Source organism: Xiphophorus maculatus, chromosome 18, assembly GCF_002775205.1.
Source record: "Xiphophorus maculatus strain JP 163 A chromosome 18, X_maculatus-5.0-male, whole genome shotgun sequence".
Taxonomy (NCBI): Eukaryota; Metazoa; Chordata; class Actinopteri; order Cyprinodontiformes; family Poeciliidae; genus Xiphophorus; species Xiphophorus maculatus.
In genome coordinates, this window is record NC_036460.1 from 9,200,478 (window position 1) to 9,226,944 (window position 26,467).

Genomic DNA, 26,467 nt, shown 5'->3' on the forward strand with positions numbered 1-26,467 from the left:
GCATAAATGCAAAATGTGTCAGTTGGAAAGAACTGGGAAAAACAAAACAGACAAAATCTGCTAATAGTGTATGAAACAAAAATGACTCCATTAAACTGCATGTTAATTCTAGTTTAGTTGAATTAAACTAGAAACTGATTATTTTAATCAGTTTTAATCGTTTGCTGCGTCACATCGGACATTGCAGAGGTTTAACAAGGGTGATCAGATGGAGCACTGTTAAATGTGCTATGCCAAAAAATGGACACACGCCAAAATTAATGGCACAGTGGAGTAGGGGTAGCCATTGTTGCTGCCAACAAATTACAGATAAAAACTATTGTTGAACTGAAACCTTTGCGAAATGTCACAATCGGCACAAACGTCATGCATTGAAAATTTCTTGGACGTGTAATTTAGGGGAAAAAAGTTTGTTTGTACTTATTATCATGAGTGACACTTTGCTTTGTGCCAGACTTGAGTCATCGTAATTAGCTTTGAGTGACTAAGGCTCTGGAGCACACATGGTAGTCTCAATACTAGCGCCTCAGAGTGGCTCTCTGTTCCAAGGTTTGGAGCTTTTTGAGTGCTGTAAAGAGCCAGCTAAGTGAGGCGGCTTTTCTCTCACCCGCCGAGGTGATGCTTCAGCCACAATAGACCGAGCTCATTACCTTATGATGCTCAACTAAATTTAACAGTGAGAATCAGTCACATTCACATTCAGCTCCCTGCCAACCACTTCAACAACAATATAGTATTATGATGATGAAGTTTCATTAGCTGCTACATTTGGTCTTTCCTTGTGGGGTACATACACATGAAAGCCCTCCAACCAAAAAGCAACAAATCCATTCATCTGTTGTTAGTGTGGGTGGAATATAAAAAACAGTAAATTGGGATTGATTGATGAATCACAACCTCACTTTTCCATTTCCCCTCTTTTCTTAAAAATTACATGCTTCACCTGCTGGCAGGGGGATATTATAGGTAGTTGGGGTTCCCTGAAGGAGACTTAGTCATGGTGTGAGTGGCTTTTTATTAATAATGGCCACAATTACATAACCAGAAACTCTCTATCTGAATAGTATATATTTGTAGACAGACAATGAAACCATGTCATAATTGATAATTCAACAATTATTCGTGTAACAAAGTATTAATTGCATTACATTGCAATCTTGTGGCTTCTGTTTTGACAAATGCACTTATCAAGAAAGGAAATGGTGTCTTAAGACCACACTTCCACAATGGATCAAGGGAAATGTATCAAAAATGTTTATCTGCAAATCTTTTGGTGTGCGTTTCTACTCTTGCACATCTACAGATGGAAATGTTTTTCTATTTGTCTTCAAAAAAATGAAACTCAGTCAAACGAGATGATACCCTTTTGCTCAGAGCAGCTTCACTCTTCCGGCCGAAGAAGAACATCCTTACAGCATGATGCTGCCACCACTGTTTCTCTCTCCTTCTTAGTGGGGACTTTGTGTTCAGGGTAACGAGCAGTGTTAGTTTTTCTCTGGACATACAGTCCTGCATGTGGGTCAAAAACTTTGTCTCATGTGATTTTTATTTCATCATTTTAAAATGTCCAATGTGATTTTTTGTCCACATAGAACATTTTTTGTATACTAGTATATCCAGAAGAATTAAAATCAGTCTCATTTGAGCCACTTCTACATGTTTGTGTCCGTATGCATCTCGCACTTTTTATGACTTTTTTTAAACAATGGATTACTTCTTGCCACTCTTCTATGATGGCCAGGTTTGTGAAAAGTACAACTAATATTTGTCGTGGTGACAGAATCAGTGAAATCACCTGAGCTGAGATTCCCTGCAGCTCCTGCAGAGTTACTATAGGACATTTGGCTACTTTTCTCACTGAGGTAATTACTGGTGGACAACTATGCTTTGGTTGTTTTGTTGTGCCACACTCTTTCTATTTTTAAATAATAAGAATCAAAGTCCAACCAGCATACACATAAATAATCCCAAAAATTGCCACAGTAAGGCAATTTAGAGATACCACATTAACCTATTATGCATGTGTTCTAAGTGTTGGAGGAACAGAGTAAACAGTGCAATCTCCAGTCAAAAGGGTCCCAGCTGAGATTTGAAACTCTTCCACATGTTGCAAGATGACATTGCCCATAAGCTGCTAGGCTGAAGTTGTGAAAGACTGGCTAAGAGACCATGACAGACATTTTTACACATTTATTGGTCAATAGAATCCAGACCGTAACCTCTGACATCTTGTGGAATGTTGTTAGGGTTAGTTTAAGAAAAAGTCACACAAAATACTTCAAAAGACACTTAATCCTTGGTGGGAAAAATGACGTAAAGAGAAAAAGGTTAAACATACTTAACACTGTTCATCTTGTGAATGTGAACAGAGATGCAACACTTGGATCACCAAAGATATTTAATTTGAGATATTTTGTCAAAATTCCAACTCCAACAAGAGATGTAGGTAAAAAACAAAATATATTTTGTAATCAGGTTACAGGATCCTCTTGGACCAACAAATTGTTCAGTATTTTAACACCAGTTTTATTTTCACATCTCATGTCCTACACTTACTGCGACAGACTGGCGACCTGTCCAGGGTGTACCCCGCCTCTTGCCCAGAACGTTGGCTGGAGATAGGCACCAGCACCCCTCCTGACCCCACTAGGGACAAGGGTGTACAGAAAATGGATGGATGGATGTCCTACATTTACAGGAGTTCACAGGCCTGCATCAACCAGTTCAAAGAGGGAAAACATGAGTTGACTAAATCTATGCAGAACACCCAGTGTTTAAAACCTCCAAAGTATAATCACAGCTTTTTGACTTCTTTCTCGGCTGTCTGACATACTATATGTAGAACATGAGAATGTTTTTTTTCCAAAACCTTGTAACTCAGGCTGCTGAAAACCTTGTTTTTGTGAACCTTGAGGCTCTTACACTGAGGATGTCTCAAACCTTTAATAGTCATAGTTCCACTGTAAGTGGGTTAACTTCTACTGTGTCCACTCTGTGAGGAACCTAGACTAGTAGGTAGTAAAAGGCCTTCCTATTATTTTACCCTAAATGTGCAAGTGGTGCCAAACTGACAGTAATGCATGCAAAATGGGCTTTAGTTGAAACCAGAAAGGAAATTAGCATTTAGAGAAGCTTAATGAAAAACTTTAAAGGATTTATGAATTTAAAATATTCAAATTCACTAAGCAAATAAGAAATCTGTTAAGTTCATCCAGATAAGAGATGAAACTTTGTCATTTTCTCCCCCCAAAGGGACAAGAATAGTGTCAAATCTTCCTAAAAATGAAAAAGTCTGAAATATTCTCACATTAGCAGATTACTTAACTGAACGGAGCTCAGTGAGATGATTAAACCTTAAGGTATTGTTTTATAACCAAACTGCTTTAATTAAACATCTCCACAGCTTTCTACAGGACCTGTCATTTCTTCACTAATGTTCTAACAAATCTTCACAGAACTACAAAGAATATACTACACACAGATGACTTACTATATAAGTGCCATTGGAAGGCAACTGATTTCACAGAACTTTATTTAGGAGTATCATAGTAAAGACAGCTTAATACACAGATGTTCAATGTTTTTTGGAGAGAAAAACTACTTCGTTATGGGGTTTGGGTTTGCAACATTTATATCCCCAAGCCATTTTTATCCTCAGTTCAGTTAATAAAACAAGTTTGGAGCAAAAAGTTTTATTTCTTTGTTGCTCAAAGAAATAAAACTTACTTACATGAGCTTTGAAAAATAAGATAACGAAAAATGTGTTAATTTGTCATACTTTGACCATTTTACTTAAGCTTTTAAACTTAAACATCTTCTTTTTTTGTAGGTTTGTTGGTTGTCATTTTAGACAAATTTGTTAAGAGCCGTTGTGGAAAGTCCAAGGAGCCACTTAAGGCTCTGGAGCCGCAGGTTGCAGACCCTTCCTTGAGTTACCACATAAAAAAAGTGACATTTTTGGTTTCCATAAGAAAATTTTAAGAGTTTTTACTTTTGCAAGGCTCTATCAACTGTGACACTAAAAAGACATTAAAAACCATTGTTTGTGCACCGCTTACTATAAACACCAAAGCAAGTGCACTGTCAAAGTGAATGTTCCCTTTTTTTATCTTGCATGGTTAGTGTAATTTTATTAACTTGTTGCTAAACTGCAACAAGTTGCAGGGAGCAGCTGCCATCACGACGTGCAAATCTATTAATATAAACACCCATATCTTTGGCTTGGTACTAAAATACCCTGGAGTTGTTCCAACAGGCTGAAAGTGGCGCAAGGATATTTCTGCTCTGAAATCAATAAAGTGCTAGCATCCCTCCTTAAACAGAAACAAAGTCCACGATGCTCCCCTGAGAAGGCGTACAATCATGCAACCCACATCCAGAACAGAAAAAAATAAAAATTCACCCAGCCGGAAATGCTGCACTGTGGAAAATAACTTTAATAAAACTCTTATGAAAACAAAAAAGGCAAAACAATAAAAGCCTGTACATTTTGCGATATCCAGTGTTTGAGACTTCTGAAGGCTAGTGGTTCTGTTTCGCACATAAACCGGGAGACAACATGAGCATAGCATAGGCTGAGGCCTGGACCCAGAGGTTTAGATGACAGGATATGGAACATCTATTTGGATATTGCACAAACATCGAATACAGATGCAGATGCTGCAAGAGCACCATTTGTCCAAACAAGTAGGGCTGCATCACAGTCTTCCTCTCTGCTGACAAATCCCGCCCACCCGGCTGCTGACTCCGCCCACAGCTGCTTCTATCAAAGCAAATATACATAATAGAACGGCACATGTTTGCACATTCAGTTTGGAAACAGATTATTAAAAACACAATAAAATTATTAAACATATGCTGTCATGTTTTGGTTGTAACATTACATGTAAAAGCATCGGCTTTGACATCATTGCTTGTTGGTGATTAAAAAGATGTCAAACAGGACAGACTCCATAATGTTAAAAAAAATTAAAATAAAAAAAAAAAAGAAGTGTTTAGTATATTAAAAGTCTTTTTGAATTACTCAAATGACTCGTATGTCTCTAAAAACATTCCAGTGTTCGAAGGTCCAAATGAAGCAAGAGTCAGACTGTGGACCAGAAGGCTCAGGGAATCTTTTTCCTCCAAGAAGTCACCTTTTTCCGTTTCCCTCACATGTTTCCTGTGTGGACTAGTAAAGTAGTCTGGCACATAGATGTCTCTTACACAGTAAAAACAAAACAAATACAATCTTCTTGCAGTTCGCAGCAGACTTTCAAACAGGTCCAAGGTTGTACTGGTTGTGGCGTTCAGTATTTCAAGACACCTGCATGTCTGTTTTAACCTCTGCCATCTTCTTTGTCTTTACAATCTTACTTGATGCTCTTCTGAGGTGTCGTCAAAAATATGGCAGCCCTTTTCATTCGAATCTCCACCTGCTGAATATAGCCTTCCTCCCAACACTCCAGTAGTTAAATGATGCTGCAGCCACCTGAACGGGGAAGTCCTGACGAATGCTTCAGCGCGGGCGAAGAGGGATCAGTTCCGTTCCTCTGGCTGGATTCTCCACCAGCTGTTCAGTCTGTGCAAAGCTTGCAAATATCGTCAATAACGACGATTCCACAGAAATGATTCCAGACCATAATTTTAAAGTTTGGGGTTACCATGCCAAAGTTAAAGAAGGTGATGAGGTTGCAGGGTAACTGAACCATTTCAGAGTACATTTACCAAGTTTACAGCACACAGCGTTGAATCTGCTTGGGTTTCAGATTTGAGCTAGATTCCCTTCTTCAATTCAGGGTAAATGGTATATATATTCATGTCACCCTGTCTCTTTGGCACATCTGGCCCCTTCCACACATTCCCTCGACATTTCTCCAGACCCCCAGTTTTTAAGGAGGTTCCAGCTGGTCTAGGAGCGGTTGTCTTTGGCCACGTTGTGGGCCATCCAGTTGACCTTGGTCGTCCAACTTTCTCTCAGCGCTTCATCAAACTTTTGGCGGAACTGCTTCAGGGCCTCATCGTCTGTCTTCCCCAGAGCAAGAGAGTCCTGACGAGGGAAAGAGGAAGAGAGATTAGTGAATAGTGTGTGAGGAAGATGATGCAGAATAATAATAATAATGATGAATAACACACAGCTTCTTCCATCCACACACAAAGTCAACATAATTGGCCGATTCAATTGGGTATATTAGTTATGTGAACAAACTTTGGAGTCAGAATCAGCGAGAGAATCTACATAATACATGAGGTTCACTTTATGGCCTAAATTGCTTTATTAAGATGCACCTCAACATCACATCTACATGATTAGAAATGTTAAATTAGGTGTTTGTGTCATATTAACAAACTGAGGTCAAAATTAGAATCAGCTAATCAAAACTTTGTCATAAAAAGAGGGCTAAAAGTACCTGTAGTTAATTCTATAAATTATCTACATTTCGGCAAATGAAATGTAGCTAATTCATACAATTAAATTAGCTATGAAATCCTCTATTTTCCATCATTACGGAGCTGACTGGAAAATGGAGGATAGTTAAGGAGAAGACTGGTGATCACAAACAGGTATTGAGAAATTTTAAAGCAGTAGTAAAATACAGACCTTCAAACAGCTGCTGTTTTGGTCCTGATCTCTTACATAAACCACCACTCTGAAGTACTGGTTAAACATGCCTCGCAAAGCTCCTGCCTCTCCATGTTAAAAAGGACAAGCTGTTGGACGTGAGCGCAGCTGCAGTCTCTCTGGCCGTCTCAACACTGATGACTGTGTCCTGCCACAGCCTCAGAGTTTGGCCATTCTTCCTCATTAAGATATACTGCTGTTGACAGCCGTTACCATGGGAATCTGCGCTGCTCGTGCAACACGTGCGTCATCAGTAGACCGCATGAATTCTAAAGCACAGCAACATCAACATGAGCTCAGCTCGCAAACCAGATTGCATGTGCACACCGTTTAACAACAAGTGCCTCCAACAGCCATTCGGATGGATATCATCAAGGAGCCGGAAACATGGAGCTCTGATGTGTGCCGCCAGTGGTTATTGACAGATATGGTGAATGAATTCTTTGGGGTTTTCTTTCTAGAGCGTTGCAAACTTGTGTCAGTGTAGCCACAACTGAAGGTGCACCGACTACCTGTGGTCACAACCAGCCTCGGGCTATTGCATAACTCAAAGTGCATCATCATATTGAAGCTGAGCTCAGGGCATCTTAATGGGTCACAGGAAAAAGTGACTCAACTCAAAACAAAGTCTTCAAACCTGTTGAATTTCTACACTTTCTAATGTGTATTTTATTCCGATTTAAATGCAACACTAACATAGAAGTGGACAAGTTGAATTGAAATACTTTTTTTTTTTTTTTTTTTACAAATAAACGTCTGACAAAGTAGTACTTATTCCAGTAAGTACTACTGGAAGTCTTATGTGAATGTTTCTACCAGCTTTGCAGATCCAGAGCAGTCGGCAATTGTAGGGAATTTTATTTACGGGTATGTACAAAAAGTTAGACAAGTGGAAAAGTTAATACTTTTACAAGATACCACACATGTACCACAATGATTTGCATTGTGCCATGAAATGGCTGGTCTCGAACCGATCCCGTGATGGTGGATGTATCAAAGAAAATAAAAATATTTACATTTATTAATTAGGATTGCAAAAATTAGGATCGTAAAAATTGCAATTCTCTCCAGTTTGTGCTCATCATTGTTGCTTGTGTTTTCCTTCCACTCAGCTTTCCAACAATATTCTTATATACAGTGTTGTAAATGGAAAAAGTGAAATCTAACCAAGAATGAGTAGAAATTTCCACTGGTAAACATTTCCACCGCTTGTTGACACAAATTTCTTCAGAAGCATGTCTGGTATGTAACCGCGTGCAAACTGATTTTGCTGATGGGTAAGATCAGTTTTAAATCCACATGTACTGCTGCATCTCAGCCTTTGGTACCTTTAGGTATTGGATGTCTTTGACAGAGGTTAACTCAGGTAGTCCAGCAGTCAGCATGAGGGCAAACAGCGTGATGAAGAGGTTGCCGTTCTTCCTCAAGATAAGATAAGCGTCCTCGCAATATTGACGAAAACTAGAAAGACAAAAGGAAGAGATATGAGCACAGTTGTTTGTCATGTTATGCAGCTTCTTGACGTCAGTGAAGGGGTAGACAATTTAGTACACATCAACAAAGAGACTTCTGATACTTTGTTACTCAAGCTTTAGAAAACAATTTCATGACTGAAGTTGTGGATGCTGGATAAATTTGATAGATGTGCAGTTTTTGCTTTTATAAAAACACAATAAAGAAGATTCCAGTGTTTGTTTGTATTTCATGCATACCAAGCTCAGAAAGGAAAAGGCATTTCAGCGATGTTGTCTGCATGAGCTAAAGTAGACCAAAGTGGTTTGGTGGCCAAGTGATCTTACTGGAAGTTTTGTTTTGAGTTTTGTTATCAGTGGAAACATGACTGAGCTAAATACATAATACCACAAACTGTTCATAATAAGAGACAAACACTTCCGTTTTGTCTAAGACCAAGCAAGTGCTGGCTCCTGGGGCCCCAACTTGCTGCAGAGGAAAGATGTGATTCTAAAATGGTCAAAGAAAGCAGAAACAATCACCATTTCTTCTCTTAAGTCAGTAAAAAGTTCTTATATAGATTTACGCAACTTACGGCCTTCAAAGCTTGTACAGTTTTTGAACATACCTATCATTTGTCATATTGGTACCAATGTTCACTGAATTTTAATTAAAAAAAAACAACTTTAAAGACAAAGATCAAAGCAGCAAAAATCAAAACAATAACAGTCATCAATGCTGATCATTTCCTCTGCGTGCCAACTGCCATTGTACACAATGTTCCGACTACTTGTACCCACAGACACCGCAAGTGCTGATGCAACAACCACCCACTACTGTATTTAGCAGCTTTAGACAAACAAAATGACATATGACAACTTCTTGCAGCTCACAACAAGCCCAGCTCAATAATCTGGTTTATAAGTAATTACAGCTAATAAATGTTTTTTTTCTCTACTCTTATCTTAAAAACAATTTTATTTTATTACAGAAAAATAACACATTATGTTATCAGCTGCTGTAATACAGATATACATGTAGGTATGGATCTAGGCCACAATAACAAAGACTAACTGTGTTGAAGGGTTATTCCACCTCTAGAGACAAATCTGACTTGACCCATAACCAGTATGAACTGGTACCCTGAATGCATTGGCAGTGTTGCTTTATGAAGTCTTTGCATGACACAGTTGCATACTGCATGAATGGAAGCAGGGAGGTAAACAGAGCTCAGGTTTTGCTCTTGTTCTCACCACAATTAAAAATCTGCTCTTGAATTTAAATTCATGTGCAAAAATTCATGTGCAAAAAATTTACTATGCATTACAAAAAGGCATTTTCACTAACTTTAGTTTAGTGTACTATGCTAAAGTCATAATCCAGCCCCAATTTTTTTGTATTTTTCTGTCATCAATTCTCATTATCTTTTAAATGCATTTGATAAATAGCTTTTACAGTCTTTATCTGTAGGCATAACGGAGATATTTTTCTTAACCAAATTAACCAACCTCTTCTACTGCCAGTCATGTTCTACCTCAAACTGCATCTTACTTTATTTACATAAACAGCACTGTGTTCCGCAAACCAGCCTCAATGTCCTCCAGCTGCGAATCTTTGCTGCAGCCTGGTGGTGGATGGTTGTACTGCAACAATGACCTCAGCCTTTTTAAAACCATTCACAGGCACAAAAGCCAGTTCTTTATAGGATTGAGTTTTAACTTATTAGTTTTCTTCTAACATGACAACAGCAATAATCAGATATTACAACATTTACAGTACTAGTAAATGTTGTAATATTTACTAGTTTAAACCTCCGTTAGTTTATCACATATATCTGAAGATAATCAAAATTTGCAGAGATGGGGATTTTTAAATTGAGAAAACATCAAATCATGTTTAAAAAACCTCCAACTGAACTCCATATCCTGGACCAACATAGAATTGATATCCTCATGGCATCTACTGCACTTTGTAAAAGTATTTGTATACTTTAAACTTTATCACATTTTGTAACCATTTGCTACAACCACAAACTCAAACATATAGGTCAAAAATGGCTTTCCAAATTCTTACAAACATAAAAAGTGTGGCATGAATTTCTAGTCACCGTTTTACTCTGACACCCCTAAATAAAACTCAGAGCAACCAACTGCCTTCAGAAGTCAGCTGGTGTGGTAACACAATGATGTATGCAGCTAAAATGTGTAAAGTTTAAATTGGTGAATACTTTGCAATGTATTTGATGCTTGTGTTCAGGCAGATAAACCTAACCAAAGAAGTATTTATATTAGCCGTTATCATTGCAATGTGCCTGTTAGGTTTATTATTGCATCTATGAATATGATTTCTGTTTTAAGCAAATCTAGATCTACTGATCACAATCACAGTCAACAGCTCTGTGTGTCAAATTGAAAGATGGATTATAAAACGTTTCTTGCACCTTTTACTTGAAGTGATTGAGTAGTATTGTTTCAATGTGATGTAGATTTAGAAACAACGGAAAGTGAAAAAAAAAAAGACAGGAACAAACCTGCCAAATTTTTCCGTGTTCCCCGTCTTGCCCTGTTGAATGACATGGATGAAGTCATGTGTGAGAATAAAGGGTACGCGTTCCCTCTTGATTCCGAACTTGGACTTGAAGTTGCCAAGGATGTGACCGAAGTCTATGTGAAACAGCTGACAGAAAAACACAGCAGACGGTGAGCGGCACTGACATGAGGAATGAAACGAGGTGATGAAAATGTTTCTCCTGCTTGTCTTACCTGCCCCGTGCTGCGGACCATGATGTTGTCGCTGTGGCGGTCTCCAATGCCCAGGACGTAAGTAGCTACACAGTAGCCCGCACAGGACAATGTGAACTCCTCGATGGCCCGGTCGAGCGCATCACTGTGAACACAGGACACATAACCATGATAAAATGTAAATTCTTTTAAATTCCCAGCAGCTACATTTCAACTCCATCTTACCCAGAGTTCCTTTCTTTCAGCCAGTTTAGCAAAGCGTCCTTGTTGAACGCTGCGGTTGCTGCAACGTTGCAGTTGGTCAACTGGATGTTGGCGATCGTGTCTGCTGATGAGACCACTTCAATGAGTCCTGCTCTGTCACCCGTTGCTAAGCAACCATATGGAACAATCCTGAGGAAAGAAGAAAAAAAGATTTGATATGATATATATATAGTACAGACCAAAGGTTTGGACACACCTTTCTAATTCAATGGGTTTTCATGACTATTTATAAGGCAAGAAATCCCACTTATTAACCTGACAGGACACACCTATGAAGTGAAAACCATTTCAGGTGACGACCTCTTGAAGCTCATCAAGAAAATGCAGAGTGTGTGCAAAGTAGTAATCACAGCAAAAGGTTGCTACTTTGAAGAAACTAGAATATAAGGAGTATTTTCAGTTGTTTTACACTTTTTTGTTTAGTGCATATTTCCACATGTGTTATTCATAGTTTTGATGCCTTCAGTGTGAATCTACAATGTCAATAGTCATGAAAGTAAAGGAAAATCATTTAATTAAAAGGTGTGTCCAAACTTTTGGTCTGTACTGTATATATTTAACAATATTTGGCCTTTCTAAATTGTATATTTAGTTCTAAATTATAATGAAAAACATAATAAAATAAATAAAAAATAAAAAGTCAGCCTCAGTCAAATTTAGATTCATACTGTTGATTTTGGGAAATAAAATTATTGGAGAAAATTGACAAATATTTATTTATTTCATTAAGCATTTATCAGTTGTTTATTAACAATATTTATTTAATTAATTTTAAATTAAATGGATCTCCATAAAAATGGTCCAGCAGATGGAAAACAGAAAAATGGAGCTTATGTGAAAAGGAAGGCCGCAAACTGCGTCACAGTATTTGTGTCTGGTGCATTTCCGGTGAAAATATGTTTGTTTTTCGTTTAGTGAAGTAACTAGAGGAGATAGAGTAGGCAAAAATTGTACTTAAGAGTAGTGTTAGTTCAAAAATTAATACTAAAGAGAAAAAGGAAAAAGTTCAGCACAGAAAAAACATAGTATATATGTTTCAAAAAGTTACTCAAGTAAATGTAACTAGCAAGTACCCACCTCTGTTTATAATAATAGTGTACTGTACATGCATTGTCTGTTTTTCTTACACTCGTAAAAAAAAAAAACAACTCTTGAGCTGAAGTGTAAATCAGATAGAATACCAAAGCTTCAGCCTTCTGGATGAATGATGCAAAATTTGTTTCTCACTGAAAACTAGAAAATGTTGACATCATTCTAATGAGATCAGCATGTTTCACACACCGATTACGCTCCTCAAACCAGAACTGATTGTTGTTTTTTTTTGTGGCAGAAACATGGAACAGTGTTTCCATTTTTACACAGTCTGACTGTGGGTTGTTGAAGACCTAAGACTTGTGAAATGGCAATAAAATCCCTTTAGAATAAACAGCTTTAACTATCCCTGATCTGCAGTCCCCGATTGTAGTCATGTAGTCATTGTGTGGTCACCATGATGGTTAGAAAACACCTGCTTTTAATTTTTATGTTTGTTATTCAGACTTTGTATCTTTGTTTTCCAAAATTATTATTTTACATTTTTTCTGAAGTAGTAAGCGACATTAATAATCCCAGAGAATATGGCCAGGGCAGTGGTCTTATAGAAGTATTTTATTTGCAGATTGTGGGCGCATTTTATTGCCCCACAGTGTAAACATTGGTAAAAGTGGAGTAAGGATGGGTGGAACAAGCCTGGTGACAATCACAAGTGAGGATATATTATAGTCATTTTATATGAAAAGGAACAAAAGAAGCCCTATTTTATGGAACCGACTGCGGTTGCCCGTTCCTATACCCTGTAAAAACAGAGCAGACAGTGACATTTGTTTGTGGTACAGTCTACAATATAACTGTGGTCCAGCTAAACTTTGAAAAGAGCTTGTTCTTCACCACACAGAGCAGGGACCAAAACGAGAGAAAGTCTGCACTCCTGAATTATATATGAACACAAACTAGACGTTTTCTGGCCGATCGCTGATTATAGACCTTTTAAAAAGCCTGACCTGCCGATTCTGATTTTGGCCGATACCAATTATTCAGAAATTCAGAAATGTCGCTAAATATAGCAAGAAAGCTGCTGTGTAGGCAACAGTAGGGTGACTACTGTTAACTGCAAATGAGCAGACATGGCCTGGTGGGCCGGTCTTTCAGTGAAAGCTCTCTCACGGTAGCGCAGAAACGGACAGTGGTGGTTTTTTAAACCTTTGCTGAGGTAGATAAGATTGGGGAATAAGATCGGCTTCATATGCAAGTATCAGCCGATCTCTGAACTCCCAAAATTAAGGAAATCGGCTGGCCAATAAATGGGTGTACCCCTAACACAAACACCAAGAAACTCACCTGAGGTCCAGATTTGCTTCCTTCCACAGAAGATCCATCAACCTCAGTATCTGTAGGGTCAACATGTCTTGCCTCAAGTCTAGGAAATAAAAACGACAATGAAAGATGAGCTAATGTTCTGATTGGAATGGAATCAGCCATTTATCTAAGTTAAATATACTATCTGGTTTTATTACATCCCTGTAGTGCTTTGCAAAAGTATTCATACACTGGGCCAACTTACAGGGGCAGCAGCAGTAAAAAAATTATACTGTGCATGTTTTACAAACATTATTATTAAACTCATGGGCTCTCTGCATGGTTTGGTGATTGGTTTACTAATCACCAAACTGGAGGCAACTGGATTTATGTGGTGGTATCGAAGTAAACACGGGGCTAATACAAATGAATTTCTATGCATTAGTTTTGAAAGCCTTGATTTTTCTCTCGCTCCTCTTCACACTGAGGTACTTTTTGTATAGATCTATAATTTAAAAAACATTTTTGGTTGTAACGTGACAAAACAGGAAATCATTACACAATTAAATTCATGGCTTCTTGATTGTGAGATTCCTACCGTCTCCATTTTTGAAGATGATTCCCAAAGTATCTCCATTAAGCAGCTTGTTGTTGTAAACAATCCAAAGAGGCTTCATCTTGGAGTCCATATAGCGACACTTCTCCACACTAAAAGCACAAGGATGGAGGACAAAGGGTTATCTGCAGCTGTTTGCTTCCACCCTGAGGAGGGATCATAATGTGAGCAGCTGACTTACCTGATGTCAGACAGCAGCACACTGGGGTTGAGAGGGGAGCTCAGGTCTGACAGAGCCTCCGAGTAGCCGCTCTGTTTCAAACACGTTATCATGGCCTCCTTGGTCAACATGGCTTCCTTTGTTTTGCTTCGAGCATTTTTAAGGGTTCCCAGCTTGATTAACTCATTGACAGACTTCAGCTTAGTCAGGGCTTCTACCTGGAAATAAAAAATAAACAAGTTCAACAACTAGAAGGATATTTTAGAGCTTGTTTGCAAGCAGCCAAACACAAGCACTAAACGATTTCTGCTCCCGACAGCAAACCCACATTCCTACAAACCAGACTGTGTTTGCTTTGTGCAACAGGAAAGTGGTGAGATAGTCAAGGAGGAAATAGTAAGATGTGAGGTCAAAGGTTAGAGGGCAGGACACAGACAATAAAAGCCACAAATCTTGCCCTGTCAGGGTTAACAATAGCAGAGCAAGAGTCTGAAAATATCCACTTGTCTGACAGACATAAATCTAGAAACAAACCAATATTTCTGCCCATGGCAGGACAATATGCTTTTTAACAGGTATAACTAATTAGATTTACAGCTCATAGGTTGAAAGGGATAAACCAGACTGAATGCATCTTGCCTGTTTCTTTAAAACCTCAATATGAGGGATGCTTCCTCTACAATAGGCCTCCAGGATGAGGGAGAACTGGACTGACACGGCTGGCATGTGGATCTCTGACCTGTAGGGGGCAGCAGAGAAGAAGGAGGAAACAAATGAGACGTATGACATTAGTTTTTAATGCTTTATTTATTTATTTTTTTTTAAATGAATGAATGGTCTTTATTTTGTAAACATACAAATACAGACCACTAAGGAAGAGAACAAATCATTGCAGGGAAATATTTTTACAATTAATTTATAATCCTAAATTAAACCTAATCATCAGACATCAAAAACATTTATTTTGCATTTAAAATTTTTTTTGAAACATGACAGAGATCTAGATAATTTCAAGTCATCTTTAAGGCCATTCCACAGCTTAATAGTCAAACCTGAAACACATTTCTTTTTGTGTGAGTTCTTACTTTACATGTTTCAAAAATAAGCAATCATCTTAAATTATAATACCATCCCTTTAATTGATATATTTTGGATTCAAATAGGAAGACATTTGATTACTACAGTCACACATTTTTCAACAATTTTTCCAAACGTTTAGAAAATTCAGGTAACCAAGATATCCAAGTATAATGCAATATATTTGTCAATGTTTTTATAAGTTAGAATCACATAAGTAATTTTAATTTTGTCAGGGAAAATACACGCTTGGAAGGAGTTGTGACAACCTCAGTAACTAGTTCAATGATGCACTCAATTACCTCTTATGTCTGACATATCCACATTGTTACTGTTGGTAGATTTTTTATTCTAAAGCTTTCAAACCACCTCTCTGGGTGATTTGATCTAGGTGATCAAATCACCCAGAGAAACAGTAATAATTATTAAAATTACTTTGGAACTGTTCATGAACATCTTTTGGAGGGTTACATTGCCAAAAGAAAACATTAAATTAAATCAATATCCTCTATATGTTTAATTGAACTCTTTTAAAATTATTTTTGTTGTATATCATTTGTTGCTCAGAGACTCACTCACCGAAGGTGCCAGAAGAGGAAGTGTCCAATTTTACGGTTCCTTTCTGCACGTTCCAGCAAGAAGTGGGTGAGTGCGCAGTCATAATAAGGCTCATAACGCAACACCTGCACCAACTGCAGGAGGTACTGAGACAGTTCCTCATCACTGGTGGAAGGAGAGAGAAAACAGGAACAAAAACAGCGGCATAGTGGTTAGTGGTTGTTTCCTGGCAATAATTTGATGAAGATACTTAAATTGACCTCACAAATTTAGGCCAAAATGAACATCACCTAATACCGATTAGCTAAAAAGTGTTTTGTGCTTTTATAAATATTGGGATTTGACTTTTATTTGTCCAAGTATTAATATAAACTGCTAAATGTGTCTACCTCATGTCCCGCAGGCAGCCCACAGCGTACTCTCTGACATACTGATCAGGATAGTTGAAGTCCAGAAGCTCCAGAGCATCTCTGGGACAAAGTTTAGGCCAAATCTGAAGCAGGGCCTGGAGCTGAGAAGCACACACAAATATGTTAAAAATGGCAAACATCCGAGTACTCTGTTAGCTGATAGAATTACATGCTTATTGGAAAAGTTTGGTTACACAGAGAACAACATAAAATGCAGAATCAGCTTCAGTTTACAATAAGAATGGAAAAGCACATTTAAATAATTTTAGCAGATTAAAAAATATAGAATAAATAAAAAATAAATACAACTTTTTATTAGCAACAAAGTACAAATAAAGTTGTATGTCTATCATATTGTTTGATGTATTGATGAATCGATTATTATTAAAAACTGTAATTAACATTAATAGCTATTCTGTTCCTAATATGAGCTGCAATAATGTTACTATTACTTAAAATAACATAATAAGAGTACATCTTAAAATACAATAAAACAGCTAACATATGAAGATCATATAAGAGGGAAGTAACATATTTCTACATCAAAACTGTTTTGTTGGTCAGAGCAAATTGTAAACTGAAAATCAGACCAACATGTCCATCCTGGATTAATGAAAAAATATGCAAGAATGTACTTTTATGTAGATTAAGACTGGTGAAATGATGCCAAACCTAAGAAATCACATTCCACATTGCATCACATTACAACAAAGAGCTGTAAGGATCTCAACAACATTTAGACCATAGCTGAAGTGGGTGTAGACCCAATAAGGCTAACATAATTTAATTTGGAGGATGAGGTTGGGTGAGAAAAGCATGTTCAAATTTTTAGTTGCTTGAATGGGGCTTCATAAACACATTTTAGTTCATTGCCTAACAACACCAAAAACTCTCAGAATTGGACAAGATTTCATCATGTTCAAGAAAACTTCAAGATTCAAATTTATGCTGCACATAGGTCTTCTTTCCACATTTTTATTGATTTTACCACAAATTTAACAAGCTGATATCTTTCATTTTCTGATTTCTTTTTATCTTTTCAAACCGTACAACATTGCGTCAACTATGCATAGTCTACAGTTCAACATTTCCTAGCTGCTACTGACAGCCTTGGCTGTGATTGTGATGTAGCTCAAATTACATCTTGCTGTCCAGCTTTTAATTGGTTGGATTATTTCTCCATCTTTAGAACCTGAACAACTTTCACATATTGTTCATCTCCTCTATTTTACTCTGCTCCCATTTATTCTTCCTACTGGAGACCTAAAATACTGCCAAATAAATGATTTAAGAGTAGTTTAAGCATCTTATATTAGAACTTTATCGGGTGAAGTCATGCTGACAGCAAATGCTTTTTGCTTGCAAGATAAAAGAAACCTCAACAAAAAATATTGTGATTTTTAATACAGCAAGATCTGGTTACACGCCTCCAAACTGGACCCTTACGTTAAGGTTTTTAACAACAGACACTGTGGCTAACCTGGGCCATGTCCTCGTGTTTGCTCCACTTAACGGAGAGCAACAGCTTTGGTAGAGACTGGGGGAAATTCTCACGGCAGTCGTGGCGTAGTGTCCAAATTAAATCCTTCTCGTTTTCACACAGCTGAGAAAGCGGGTCCCGCTCCATAATCTCCTTCAGTTCTATGTGGAACTTCTTACCACCGCGACCCTGAGGGCACCATGAGAGAAGAAGTCAAGTTGAGAAGCTGGAGAAAGTTTAAAATTAGAAAGAATAAAGGTACGACAAGATGGTTTGTCATCAGTTATTTCCAACTATTGACAGCTAGGGTATAAAATTGTGTTCCTATTGTTATGTATGTGTGGATTTGTGATTTATTTTTCTTTTTATTAAAAAAGTACAACTAAGGAAAAGGCTGACTGACTTACTGGTGGACAATTAAAAGCGAGGTCTGGATATTAAAAGCAAATTAGAAAGAGTTATTGTAAAGAACCACAAGAGGGCAGCAGTGTAACAAAGCATGTGTGACGTTATGATTACAGGACTAATTATAATTTCTCAAAAGAAAACTAAACCTAATAGATTTAGTTCAAGGAGATTTTATGTGAATGTGGTCGTTATATTGCATAAATAATGAGGAGATGCATTCAAATTGAAACAAATGAAAGTCCACAGTTTCACACACATAAAACTGAATGGCTTTGTGCAGACATGTCCTCTGTGTGTAACACTGATTACGTAAACTGTGGTGACACACCCAGCAGTGGGTTTCTAGTTGAGGGGCATAAAAAACAGGAAGACCAACAAGTAATCTGATTAGTCTCCCTAGTTTTAATGGAGGGTGGATGGTTTGGGGGGGTGAAGATGTTTTACTAAACACCCTGCCAAGTGATAACAATGGGTTTCCAAGGAAACCGGGTATGCGTGCCTGTTTGAAAGGTTCAACTTGAGCTGTGTCTGTGTGAAGGAGAGAGAGTGTGAGAAATTTCTCAGCATGTAATTTCACTTTAATTCAAACTGGTATGTGTTCTGAATTAATGAATGTGAGCTCACACAATAATCTCTCATTAGGCAGTTACTCACTATGGACATGGAGTCACTGGCTCTGGCAATCTGTGCAGCTTTTTCCAGGATCTGAAAGAAAAGCGAGTTGCTGAATGAAAAAGCATCCTCTGATGCAGCACTTCCAGCAAGTGCGCATTAGGCAAGTGGAGCACGTCCCGATCTTCTCATGCTAATAGCCACCACTTCATCATAATCACTAGGTAGCGTTCTGAAAAGCACTCAGCCACCACAATGACTGCTGAAGTCACATCTTTGAAGAAGGCCACCCCAGACCTGCCGAGTTATTGATGTTCAATGTAACAGTCTGAGTGGAAAATCAATGGCAGCCATAAAAGCTTGAGTAATTTCATTGCAAAAACACAAAAATCTCATCAAGTATAGGTTCTAGTGCAAATATCTCAGTACATTTTAAATAAGAGAAAACTAACTCACAAGTAACTTTTGACTTAAAACAAGATATTGGAGCTTGTTTTAAGTCAACCATTTCTTAATACTGATAAAAGAAAGTACTAGTTCCACTTATGATGTATTTTTCTCATGTTAAAAGTGAAAATCTGCCAGTGGAACTGGTACTTTTCCATCAACATTAAATGGTAAAATGGAAAATGGCTTGTACTTTTATAGTGCTTTATCAAGTCCATAGGCCCCAAAAGTGCTTTACAGTACATTCAGTCATTCACTCACACAATAACATGCTGAATATTAAGAAATTATTTACGGTACTTAAAAAAAGGTCATATATCTTGCTGAAAAGTTACTTGTAAGTTAGTTTTGTGTGCACCAAGATATTTGCTCTAAAAACTAGTGAAACAATACTTGGTAAGACTTTGGGTTTTGCAGTGTTAAAATTCTTACATTTTGAGCTTATAGGGATGTATGTTCCAAAACGCACCATGATTGAACCAAATAACAGGACTAACCTTGTCGAAAGGGGGAAAGACGATAGGATATGGAGAGTACTCTGGAAAGTGGATGTGCAGCGCTGTGGCGTTCTCAGTGTATGGGTTGGTCTGAATGGTTCCTATTGGGTTCAGCATCTCTTCAAGTTCATCTGGGCCAAACAAATTCCTGGTTAGAATGCAGATGCTCCACTTGAAGCTCAATAAATCTCAACTTAATGATCAAAAACACAGTTGATGTAAATGAGTGTACCAGGAAAAGAAGACCAGCAGTGCAGGATAATGTCTCCAGTCTTCAGCTGCCCTTTGTAGTCAAACACCATTGTGTTGACCCAAGCTATGGGGTAGTGCTGGATCAAACAGTTATTCATTAATCGAAGAAACAATACAGAACTGGTAGAAACTAGAGAAGTAAGAAAGGGTTCTGGATCCTCTTTCAGATGCACTCACCACTTTCCCTGCCTTTCGGATGGTCTGGTATTTATTTATGTGAGGATTCTTGGTGGACTTCTGCTTCTTGACCTTATCCATGACGGCGTAGATAGCGAAGCATAGCCGGGTCATGCGTGGTAAATCAGAGATGGAGATATCAAACTCCAGAGCGTTGTCCCTCCAGGTGTGCTCCGAGCGCCCACTGGTCTCACTGCTCACGGCCGGCTTGCACAGCAGTTCTGTGCCGTGAAAGAGGCCCGCCCTCACCTGGACCTGTGAATATGTGCAGACATGCCATCATTCGGTGCTGCTGATTATTCTGTTTTTACATAATTCACCAGTGCTTCGCAAAGTTTTCAAGTGGTGCAAAAATGGAAAATGGAAAGAAAATGATGTTCACTTTACTTTGATACCCCAAAATAAAATCGAGCATAAATGCATCCCAAACTTGTTATAGTTTTATTTAAAATATTATGTCAACCATTTATCATTGTTGTTCTGCTTCTCACTACTTCTCTTGTACTTAAAGAGACTTCTATTCTCCAGAAAAAGAGACTCTGGTTATTTTCAGTCAAGGACGGTGCAGGATTTCATTCAGAAAGATTTTAAAGTGCAGGTACATAGTGCGATTTTCTAGAACAATCAAGAAGATCTGCAACTAGTAATCATATTAGCAGTCGATTACTCTGACGCTTAATCTGGGGGGAAAAAAATTAACATAGATTTTTCACTTAAATACTCAAGTCTTTTTTTTAATACAATATTAGAAATACTTTAACAAATGCAAATACACAAATATTTTTCTTAGTAAGAAAACAAACATTTTACTACCTAAAATGCAATATCATGGGATTCATTTACTGAATCTGAACCAAGTGAAGCTAAAACTATGCCACTTGAGAAATTTTGAGTAAAACATATTAACAGATAGCGGTATAAGCAAATAGTCTTTTTTCTAGTCTTTGAGGCGGAAGCTTGGCTTGGAGACTACTGCTCCAAGGCAGAGCTTGTGGAAATAGGTGGCACTCAGTGAAAGCAAGCTTTTAGGCACTGCCAAATGGCTGCCACAGGAAATTAAAAGCTTTCTCAAACATTAATGAAAGAATCAAGATGACACACCAGGTATGTTTTGATGAGGGGGAAAACAATATAACATTATGTAAAGCTCAAAATAATCAATTTTCTATAATACATCTTAAATAAAAACCCAACAAACTGCATAGAAATGTGTGGTAATGTGCCTAAATGTGGAAGTATTGAAGGGGTTTGAATAATTTTGGATGGCTGTATTAATAACTGTGAATGAGATAGTGCAGCTGTGTTTGCAGGTTCTTGATGGAAGTAACATCTGTGAAACACTAAGTGTTTCATGGAGAGTTTACCTTTGCGCTCTCTTCGGCATTCACCTTGCTGCCTTTCACCAGGACTATCCTGAACGAGCTCGTCACATCCCACACACACGTCTGGGCTTGCTGAGGAGGAAGAGTAAGAGCAGAAAGGGAGAGTTGCTGAGAGTGTGGAGCAGGATTATGATGATATAGTGTAAAAATATGTGGAGAACTCCTCTTCTTCACGCCCACCGCTTCCCAGCACAGACACACTGTAGCAATGGGGGGCGTCGGCAGGTCACCGTGATATTACGCCAAGAGGATTTGCGAGGGTCAGCAGTCAACAGAGCAAACAGCATCACACGACAACTACAAACTTTGGACATGACTAACTAGCTCACTTCCTGCCATCTGTGTGGTTGAAGTTATTATGTGCAGGTGAAAATGTATGTACTATATTTGTCTGAATGCTTCTTTTTCAAACACTGTAGATCCATTTAACTAGCATTACCAGAGAAGGGTCATTTGACATTTCTACCTTTGGAGCCCAGAGACGGGTCGACTGACCTGAAGGATTTTAGCTAACATCCTATAAGTAGGTTTGAACAGGCGCTTTTGTTCTGTAAATAAGGCCATTACTGGCGCACCAAAGCACAATGAATTAATTATAATATTTTAAATGGAGAATTAGAAATTTTACAGCCAGGTACAGCTGTGAGCAATGACCAGACGTATTTGTGTCTAAGTCAAGAGGACTGAAATTCCAGCATGAGAAATATACAAAAGAACAACTGTTATTTGTTTAAATGCTTTTTATTTTTGTCATTAAAAACGATACAAAAAATACAAGAAATAAAACAATTCCACACATATTTACACTAGGCACAGTGGGGGGCTGCGTGTGTGTGTGTGAGTGGCATGTCCTTGTGTGACTGGCATTTCAGCAATCACTCAGCAGTCTGTCTGCACTGTCAGAACATACCTGGCACTGCCAGGGTATGACCCTGGTGCATTTGCCACATGTGTATTTGTAGCAGTCAACGCATCTCACAGTTGCACAATTGTTCCTGCATCGATGGTTGACCTGACACTTCGCCCTTTTGCCTGAGCTGGGTGTGGAAGGTTGTTGCTGAAGCAGTTTCTCCTTGTGTGCCTTCTCACTCACATGAGAGTTACCCAACTCTTTTGCAAGCTCAACCAGGAAGTCCACCCGTCTCTCCTGCACCCCAATGCATGCCTGATAAAGCACATGTGCATTCAGTGCTGCGATGTCAATCATGTTGTAGAACACCGCAACTGGCCATCTCCATGTTCCTGCACGCACGCTGTACTCCTGCACCATTTGGTCCATCACATCCACACCGCACTTTGTTTTGTTGTATTGTGTGACCGTGTTTGGCTTCCTTTGGGTGGTATCCTCAGACTCAACCACGCTGTGCATGCTGCTGAGAACGTAAACGGCCTTCTTCCTTTTGGGCGCATACACTGTCAGCGTGGCACCAGTGGTTGAAAACACCTGAGTGGTGAATTCAGTGCGATCCATCTGTCTAGCAGATTGAGGAATTTCCCGGCGTCTCTTGTTGACTGTGCCGAGGATAGTGGTTTTCCGGCTAAGCAGTCGTTGTGCAAGTGACGGTGATGTAAAGAAATTGTCCGTGGTTACAGTTCTGCCCTTGTCCATGAACGGTTCCATCAGCCTCATCACTACAGTCTCGGACAGTCTCTCCCCGCTGGGACGACTGGGGTCCTTGCCAAGATATGGGAAGACATTACAGATGTACTTTGATTTCAAGTCGCAAGCCACCCAAAACTTGATGCCAAACTTGTCCGGTTTTGTTGCAGTGTATTGCAGAAAACAGCAGCGAGTCTTTGATGGAAAAAGCTGTTCATCAATAGTGATGTGTCGACCAGGGTTGTAGGATGCGATGCAGTTGGTGACAAACGATCCCCAAACATCGGAGATTGCAGCAAACTTATCGGTCTCCGCTCGCTCACTGCGTGTAAGCATGTCATCAAAGCGTAGGTGTCGCATGATGTCTTGGAAGCGGTTTCGGCCCATAGTTGCAATGATCCTTGGGTTTGCCAGGTTTGCTGACCAGCTGTCACATAGTGATGGAACCTTGGTCACCCCCCGCAAGATAATGGCTGAAATAAATGCCATTAGTTCCGGGAGATCCATGAACCAATCCAGCTGCTCCGTGTGACGTGCATGTTGAGTAGTCCATTCTTGAATGCTACGAAGCATGTCAAGAGTGATAAAACAGAGGAAGCTCTGAAGGCGACTCCGGATACTTCGTCTGGCCTTAGCGCTTGGCTCTCCATCTGTGGCGTACGGTTCTATTGGAGTGAAATGGATATGTGTCCCCACTTGTTCTTCACGCCACACTGTGCCATCTTTCGCGGTCTCTGACGGCTCACTCCCCAAACGAGCTCTCTTTTTTGGTAGAGGGAGAGTCTCCTGATCTGCAAGATAAACAATTTCAAATTAACTTTTTGTTTGGTTCTAAATAAAAAATAGTCAGGAAAATAAAATAGGTAGGTTGAGAAATCTAACCTGAAGACAGCTCAGAGTCCGAATCCGGTTGAAGGTCTATGTCTTCTCCATCTGAATCACAAGGGCTGGCACTGCTCTGAATCAGTTCCAATGCCTTCTGAGAAGTGAACCTCGTCTGCATTTTGTTTCTTGTGAACTAAATAGGTGAAGCAGTCACCTATTTATCCTCCACAGCACAAAAGGCTGCATGCAAATTTGCATGTGCAAAGTCTCCCAGATCTCTTTTGCTTACACTTTTTGCATGATTTTTTTGAGGTGGATCAACACAATTAATTTGGTTAGTTTATTTCTAAACTGTCATTTTAAACCCACTTAGCTTTATTTAAAAGAAAAACATTACTAATTTCTTTTAGAAAAACCTTCGCATATTTCTTGAAACAGATTGTATGTTTTGCAAACTTTATGTACATTTGGCAAAATGACCTGGATAATGCAGCACAACATCATGGATCAGCTGCAAAAGGTCACATCTCTCCAAAAACACTTCATGTATGCTTCAAAACTAAACTGAAGAGCATTACCTATAGGAGAGTCTACTGTAGAGCTGCCTCCATCATAGATCGCACCCACCCCCAACATGGACTATTCACACTCCTACCTTCTGGCCTGACGGTCAATGGCCACATTTACAATTGAAGAAGGGATGCTAATTTGAGCCATCAGAGTCGTCAGTTTGGACTCAGGGTCTTTTGACCCTCTTTCGGGACTTCAGGGGGGAGGTCGAAAACCCTGGTAATGCTAGTGTTAGCACTAGCATTACTAGAGGAGGGTCATTTGACATTTCTACCTTTGGAGCCCAGAGACGGGTCGACTGACCTGAAGGATTTTAGCTAACATCCTATAAGCAGGTTTGAACAGGCGCTTTTGTTCTGTAAATAAGGCATTACCTACAGGAGAGTCTACTGTAGAGCTGCCTCCATCATAGATCGCACCCACCCCCAACATGGACTATTCACACTCCTACCTTCTGGCCTGACGGTCAATGGCCACATTTACAATTGAAGAAGGGATGCTAATTTGAGCCATCAGAGTCGTCAGTTTGGACTCAGGGTCTTTTGACCCTCTTTCGGGACTTCAGGGGGGAGGTCGAAAACCCTGGTAATGCAGGTCTAGCATTACCAGGCTAGACCTGCTCAGACACTATAGAAAGCATCTGACCTCATGAATTGTAAGCAAAGGTTTCTGAACCAAGCATGCAGTTCTACTGTTCTATTGTATTGAATACATATATCATGCAATAAAATGCTAATGATTTCTTTTTAGATTCATTCTTTTAGAGTTGAGGTGTACCTACGCTGAAAATTACAGATCTCTCCATTCTTTGCAATGGGGAAACTTGGGGAAAAAAAAAAAAGTTACATAACGACGCACAAAGCATGATATTTATCTTCTCTCCAAGCTGAACATCACAGGGAGATCTGCAGCCCAGCCGGCGTCAGAACCTGACCAGGAGTCTCTCTAATGAAGGCCAATTAAAAACAAGCGTGACATTTGAAATGCGGACGCTTGCGTTGAGCTGCGATGTCACTGTGCACCTGGAAGCAGCAGCAGGAGCCGCTGATCCGCTCTGACGACGTGGCGAATGCTGGCAGGGTGCTGCAGGCATGCTCTGACATACTTTAAATGCTGCCTCATAAAAGGCAGATGGCAGCTGGCAAGAGTGTTTATTTAGTAAACCTCCACACCTGCAACATTCTGCCCAGGTGAACTCCATGGTGTTTTAGCTATTTTAGTGTGTAAACACTGCAGGATATTAAAACATTTATACTATCTAGAGTACATAGAATATGTTTTCATAGTGGCATCAGAATCCTGTCTTTATTCAAGTCAAAGCTGTGCACCGGCTATAAACTTGAAAAAAAATTCAGGGAAGGAAATTAGTTATTTGAACTGACAAAAATAAAAACGATTGGTGTGTATCTATTTCTGGTAATTTGGGAATTATAAAGGCTGAAAAGACAGGACGATTGTCCACAGCTGTACTGGACTAACCGTGGGAATTCTTCGTTTGGGAGGTAGTGGTAACGGTGGATTGGAGGACTTGCGGCTGACTACGGCACTGATGGCAGACATTTCCTTGTCGAACAGCTCCTTAATGGTGCTGGTGTGGACCAGGGTGAGGTGAGGAGGCTCCTTAGCTTGAAGGCATGTGCGAATGTACTGTGAAGAAGACAGGAAGAGGGCATGTTTAAACTCACTCTAAACAAAAACTACAAAAGATTCAATAAAATCTGACAAAAGAAAAAACAAACTTTCAAACTTCAATAACTTTCACAAGAAACCAAACAGGTGCTTCAAGAGAAACTTTTAGAGAAAATAATCCCCTGTAAGAATACAAAGTCCAAACTGGAAGCACATTAGAATTTGTCATATCCTGGAGTGACGCATGAAATCTCATCTGAATATTTGTCTCTGTCAAGAAAAACAGAAACTGCAAAACCATGGCCTTTGTTGGATATTTTGTTTAGCCTAACTGCTCAAAGACAACTCCTTTCCTGTGACCTCAGCTAAAACCTA

At 39.0% G+C, this 26,467-nt stretch overlaps 1 protein-coding gene across 1 annotated transcript in view; it reads right to left on the bottom strand.

Annotated features, from left to right (window-relative positions):
• Nucleotides 1-4,415: 4,415 nt before the first annotated feature.
• Nucleotides 4,416-26,467, bottom strand: part of pik3cb (phosphatidylinositol-4,5-bisphosphate 3-kinase catalytic subunit beta) — a 58,010-nt gene continuing 35,958 nt past the window's right edge. The window contains exons 7-24 of the mRNA XM_023351319.1: nt 25,943-26,110; nt 21,451-21,540; nt 20,087-20,341; nt 19,890-19,986; nt 19,658-19,788; nt 18,756-18,806; nt 17,694-17,882; nt 16,193-16,314; nt 15,825-15,968; nt 14,808-14,907; nt 14,190-14,386; nt 13,991-14,100; nt 13,435-13,513; nt 11,020-11,187; nt 10,816-10,939; nt 10,584-10,729; nt 7,930-8,062; nt 4,416-6,028 (exon numbers count right to left, since the gene is read on the bottom strand). Coding sequence (XP_023207087.1) covers nt 5,891-6,028; nt 7,930-8,062; nt 10,584-10,729; nt 10,816-10,939; nt 11,020-11,187; nt 13,435-13,513; nt 13,991-14,100; nt 14,190-14,386; nt 14,808-14,907; nt 15,825-15,968; nt 16,193-16,314; nt 17,694-17,882; nt 18,756-18,806; nt 19,658-19,788; nt 19,890-19,986; nt 20,087-20,341; nt 21,451-21,540; nt 25,943-26,110 — 2,442 coding nt within the window. The 3' untranslated portion in view covers nt 4,416-5,890. The remainder of the gene's footprint in view (nt 6,029-7,929; nt 8,063-10,583; nt 10,730-10,815; nt 10,940-11,019; nt 11,188-13,434; nt 13,514-13,990; nt 14,101-14,189; nt 14,387-14,807; nt 14,908-15,824; nt 15,969-16,192; nt 16,315-17,693; nt 17,883-18,755; nt 18,807-19,657; nt 19,789-19,889; nt 19,987-20,086; nt 20,342-21,450; nt 21,541-25,942; nt 26,111-26,467) is intronic.